At 30.7% G+C, this 5,722-nt stretch overlaps 1 protein-coding gene across 1 annotated transcript; it reads left to right on the top strand.

Moving 5' to 3' along the window:
• The first annotated feature begins 2,252 nt into the window (after positions 1 to 2,252).
• Positions 2,253 to 5,155, top strand: LOC107018447 (protein HHL1, chloroplastic). Its single transcript, XM_015218929.2, has 6 exons — positions 2,253 to 2,625; positions 3,798 to 3,935; positions 4,245 to 4,331; positions 4,456 to 4,503; positions 4,720 to 4,865; positions 4,945 to 5,155. Exons 1-6 carry the CDS (start codon positions 2,365 to 2,367, stop codon positions 4,955 to 4,957), a joined length of 693 nt encoding a protein of 230 aa, XP_015074415.1. The 5' UTR covers positions 2,253 to 2,364; the 3' UTR covers positions 4,958 to 5,155.
• The last annotated feature ends 567 nt before the right edge of the window (positions 5,156 to 5,722 follow it).

The raw sequence follows: 5,722 nt of genomic DNA, 5'->3' as shown, positions 1-5,722 counted from the left end.
GCTTCCTCATGCCTCTTACTTGATTTTTTTTTCTTCAAATATTTGCGTAACTTTTTTTTTTGCCATTACTCTTGTTCTTCAAATTCCTGCAAATCTAGTCATTTTTTTCTTTTCTTGGCTCGTTTAGGTTTCTTCTTTTTCTTTTTCTTCACCCATGATAGCTCGTTTTTAAGTATCTCAATTGTTGAATTCATTTTCTTATTATGCAGCTTAAGTAATCGATATAGTAATTTTGAATATTGTTTTTTTTTTTTTACACAAATCATCCCTAATTTTAAGTAAAAAGGTTTCAAAATTCTTCTTCATTCTCCCATAAAAATCTAGAATATAATTAAAAGAACAAAATATTTCACCAAATACATAATATCACTACAAATGTCTATTAAACTTAAATTAGACAAACAACAAAGCATATCCTCATAAAATTACTCCATTATCACTAAATAAAAATCACAAATAACAAATAAGTGAAAAATAAGTTAACAAACCCACAAAGATAAACTTGAAAATTTAACTCAAACACTTCCAAAATAAAAAACTACATAATCGTGAGGTTGAAGATGATCAGAGTTAAAGACAAAAAAAGATTAAAAAATAATAATTTTATGTTAAATTTATAAAATCATATATTTCTATAAAAGAAAACCCTACACACGTCTTCGTAGCGTCATCATAAGTAAGAATTTTCTTTTAAATTTATTCATTATTAAAATTAGTCTTCCTCTTTAATGAAAAAATTATGATTTTTACGAAAAGTTGCAAATTTAATCAAAAGTTGTGACTTTTATGAAAAGTAGTGACTTTAATGAAGAGTTGCTATTTTAGTCAAAAGTTTTGACTTTTATGAAAAGTTGACACTTTAACGAAGAGTTATGACTTTATGAAAGGTGACGACTTTTATGAAAGGTTGTAAATTTTCCGATAATTGCAATTTTTTCAAGTAGTTATAATCTTTGTCATAAGTCACAATAAATATTTGTTTACACTAATCTTTATTGTTTATAAATAGAGGGATTTCCTCTCATGTTAAAACAACTAAAATTTTGATTTTTTTAATACTTTCGCAAAATTAAATATTTGTGTACTTTGCTCATGTTGAGTGACTTACTGACACCACTGTTTTTGTGTCAAAAAGTTGGTGAATAAAATAATTTCATCCTGAGAGGATGTAATTTTTTACACCTCTAGTATTAGAGAGAAATAGTTTTCTTAGGAGGACATTGTGCATTCAGTTCATTCTATTTTTACACATCCTGCTATGATCTTTTACACTCATTGATTTATACTTATAATATTAATTGTTGTTTTTGAGTAGATGTTTTAAATTTTGTTGTTTATGTTTCTAGTTATTGTCTCCGATTATATTGAACATATACATATATAGTACGTATATTTATTGTTCAGAAAATAATTATCGTACTCAATTTCAAAAATTTATGTTTTGATATTCTATATTAAATTCTATAACTTAAAAGTACTATATATAAGGTTACGTATTATCTATTTTTACATAGATATGGAATTACTCACTTATCAATTAAAGAAATTAACTATGCAAGTTAAAAAGTTATAATAACTTTTTGTTTAAGATTACTTTTTTTTTTGACATGTTAATAAATTTTTGAATTTTCTTATGAGACATATATCACAATTGTATACTATGCAATTTAAATGTTTTTTTAATTACGATATGTCTTGGTATATAATATTATTATTTTCTTTTTTTATTTTCCTTTTAATAAATGGGTCAATGATTTATTATTTCGTGAACAATTCATTCATTAGAGGTTTTTGAGTTATGTGATAATGACAAATAATCAAATTCATGTTTGAATATTGTTACTCCCTGTATTTAAAAAGAAATGACCTCCTTTCCTTTTTAGTCTGTTTAAAAAAGAAAAACTTTTTTCTTTTTTTGGTAACATTTTAGTTTAGCTTTCCACGTGGCATGTTTAAAACTACAAGATCAAAGTGCAATTTTGTACATTTAACCTAACATTAATTTAGGACCACAAGATTCAAAAATCTTCTTTATACTCGTAAATTCCATGCCAAGTCAAATCATGTTATTCTTTATAAAACAGAGAAAATAATATTTTTTAATGTATGAATATTAATAAAAACAATTATTATTTATGACCGCGCAAATTACATCAAATAAAAAAAACTTAGCATGCCAGGTGTATGGCACATATTTATTAGTAGTAAGTAATTAGCAAAAAAGAAAAATTAGAAGAAGAAATTTTGTGGATAAGGTAATCCAAGAATCTCCCAACTGACATAGAGTATTAGTGATTTGTCTCTCCATCCACCTTTGCAAAAACACTTCAAAAATTTGAGGAAAAAAACAGAAAAATAGAAATAATGGAGGTGGCTATGTCTTTGAATCCTCTTGTTAGATTACCTCTTTCAAATTCAAGAACCCATGAAGAATTTTCAGTGTTAAAACATTCAGTTGTTTCGACAACAAAAAGAAGAATTCAGAAGAGGAAATTGTTAGTGGTTGAAGCAAAAGGAAGGAAAGGAGGTATGGCTGCTCGTCAGTACCAACGTATGGCTCCTCCTATGCCCAAGATTGAAGATGATGGAAACCCTAAATTCGTTATTTTTATACGAATGGCTAATGTTAGTTCTCTTTACATCTTTCATTTTTACTTAATTTAATCCATACAATTCCCAGTACCTCAGTTGATTGGCTACCTAAAGTCCCAAATCGGTGAGGGTTCGATTCCCACTTTGTAATTCAAAGAAATGTCATAAAATTGTTGTTGTATTTTTTAATTACTATTCCCTCCAGAAGAATTAGGTGAATGTCTCTTTCTTTTTTTTTAACATTTTAATTTTAGTTTTTCACGTGACATGGTAATTTAGTACATTTGATATACTTTGATTTAAAATCATACTTTCTTTATTTTTTAAAATTTCGTGTTAAGTTAAACTAATTACTTTTTTTTTGAGACGGAGGGATTACTTTATTTTGATGTAGTTTGAGCTTATAGATGGTAAAGATTAGTGTGTTTTTTGTCAATTGGGTGTGTAAAGTTTGTGCCTTTGACATTCTTCTTGTTAATTGGTTGAGGGAATGAGTTGTTGTTTCTGTCCGTCTTCTACTCATGAGCTAGCTTTTAAGTTTATTTAACCCCAATTTTTTTTAGACATGATATTAAAGTTAGACCAATCTCAATTCTTTATTTACCCGATGTTGGGCCCCCTTATTATGTTGTCCGTGCTCTAGATGTCTAGTCTTTTAAGTGTGTTAGAGTGTTAAGTATCACACGTTGGTCGAGAGAGGGAATTGTTATGTTAGTCATTTTATGGTCTTCGACAATTCTCATCTTTTGAGATGGAATAGACAAATGTCCATTTTCTTCAAGAGAAAATGCGAGAATTGTACCCTATTTTTTGGTCTTATTGATAAGCAGTCTAGACTTGTACACGTGTTATTATCGAAAACTAGAAGCAAAGATTTGAGTTGAATATTCAAACCTTTAGATTGATGTATTTGAATTCAACAGATATAACTAGTTTCATATGATTAGTTAAGGGTACTGAATCTTTTGTATGCTTAAGTAGGCAGCAACTAGTTAATCTTCACGTTGCTCCCTATAGGAGGTCAAATGGAATTGGCTTTGAAATGAATGTAGGAAGCTCCGCAGCTCATGACTTGTTTTAAAGTTTGAAACTTCGTGGTGTTGTTCCTAATTTTTCCTTGCACATATTCTAAACTCAAGATCTTGTTGATTTAGATTTGTGATTGTGGAAGATCTGATTCTTGTTTTGTTATACATCCTGGGCAGGTTTATCTTTGGTACCCCCTCAATATCGTAACAGGTGGCACAACTGCAAAAATTATGGTTGCTGCAAAAGACAACTTTCTTGGGAAATATATATACAAAGATACTCTAGCTAGGAATCTCGCAGCAGTGATTTACAATGTAAGTGCCTGTGATGTGTCAGTCAAACATGTCTGTTCCTAATAGATGAGTATGCTGAAATCGTTTTAGATAGTTGTAAATGAATTAATACCCAAGATAAATTGATTTCTGAAGCCCGCCTCATAGTCTGAGAATTCGTAACAAGGCAAATCATTCATATTGATCCTACCTTAAAAATTTAAGAGGTACCAGAAAACTGAGTAAATGATCAAGGCCTATATATACGCCTGACATTATTGCTATGTTTATTTACATTAATTTTGTGGTATATTGTTACTGTGATGCTTTAACTTTCTTTCTATGGAACAGGACGAGAAGGAAATAAAGAAATTGGCAATGAAACAGCATCGTGTATTGAAGTCTGCCACAGAATTTAGATATGGATACAAACTTGTCGTAATATTCTAATTCTCCGCACCATTTATTATTGGTTTGTTTGTTTTATTTTGCACTAGCTAATTCGTAGGACACCTGTAAGAGAAAGAGCTAATTTTTTTTAAAAAATCTGTTTGGTATGCAGGAGAATAACAATTTGAGAGCTGCCCTTTCGACCTCAGATGTGATTGAGGTATGAAACCGGCATCCGTTCTAACGTTTCTGTATACACAAATATAGGTGGTTGAATATTCTAAACCATTATAAAATAAACAAAATCTTGAGACCAGATAATTTCGGTCCTTGTAGCTCTCAGTAATGATCTGTATAGCTTGTTTGTTATCTTCTTAGTGTTAGAGTATGGTTTTCGCTAGATGACATCTTTCGAATCTTCATTTGTACCTTTCAGCTTCCGACACCAGATAAGCTTAAAACAGTTGTTGATAAGGTGAAGGATTTCTTCGGAGACGCTAAGGAGTCATTTGGTAAGCTGACAGCTCTTCCAGAGTCATCAGAGGTAGATTCACCAAAAGAAGGATCCAAAGATAACACAACGTAAGTCGGGCATAACTTAGATATCTGTCGTTACATTCTTTGACATACTGTATGTAACTAAACGTTCTTAACTTAGCAGTGCGAAGAAGTGAATACGAGCCCCCACAGACGAGGAAACTGAGGAACTATACTTCAAAGCATACTTGTTAAACAAAAAGTTTTCAGCCTATTGATTTTCCATGCTTTTGATTGAATAGATTGTAATATACTCGAAAGCGCTACTGGAAATTTTTGTTAAATAGCGCCTCAATTTGGTTAGATAAATGCATGAGTCTTTTGTTAATGTGAAATGTGTTATAATCCATGGATTTGTCCCCTTTACTCTTTTTTCTTTGGTTTCACACCGATATTCACATTGAAGCTCAACTAAAATCAAATGTGTGTCGAGAAAATTCCACATTTGGTTGTAAGGCGCTTCCTTTACATTTGTTAGTAAGGATATGAAAGTAAGATTTTACTTAAAACTAGGTCATATAAAAGTGATTTTGTGCTCACATGTTAATATTAAGTGATTGACCAGAAAAATGTAATTAAGTGACCGTTTGATCATGAAATTAAAATTATTTTTATGAGAGCTGTCAATATGGGCTAGCTCACCCTATTCGGGCTAATCTATACAGGTTTTGATATTTTACGGGTCAGGTCGGGCTAGTTCATTTTTTATGTGGGCCGAAAATTGGTCAGTCCAACCCACAAGTACATGGGATACAGGCTTGCCGGGCCAGTCCATTTTTTAAAAAATTATATTTATATTTATAACAAAGATATTCAAAGTTTGGTAAATGGGGATGGACCTCACAATCTCCCCCTCCAGACCCATTCCCCCTGAAGGAGGTAGCTATAGGTTTCTAGCTTGA

This window comes from Solanum pennellii, chromosome 5 (assembly GCF_001406875.1).
Source record: "Solanum pennellii chromosome 5, SPENNV200".
NCBI classification, from domain to species: Eukaryota; Viridiplantae; Streptophyta; class Magnoliopsida; order Solanales; family Solanaceae; genus Solanum; species Solanum pennellii.
Note: the sequence above shows the minus strand (reverse complement) of the source record. Positions and strands in the feature narration are given on the sequence as shown.

What these genes read in the sequence shown, in the direction of transcription:
- LOC107018447 (XM_015218929.2), top strand. Translation starts at nt 2,365, where the DNA reads ATGGAGGTGGCTATGTCTTTGAATCCTCTTGTTAGATTACCTCTTTCA. An exon ending in TCGCAGCAGTGATTTACAAT is followed by an intron (nt 3,936 to 4,244) that starts GTAAGTGCCTGT and finishes TCTATGGAACAG; the next exon opens with GACGAGAAGGAAATAAAGAA. An exon ending in GATATGGATACAAACTTGTC is followed by an intron (nt 4,332 to 4,455) that starts GTAATATTCTAA and finishes TTTGGTATGCAG; the next exon opens with GAGAATAACAATTTGAGAGC.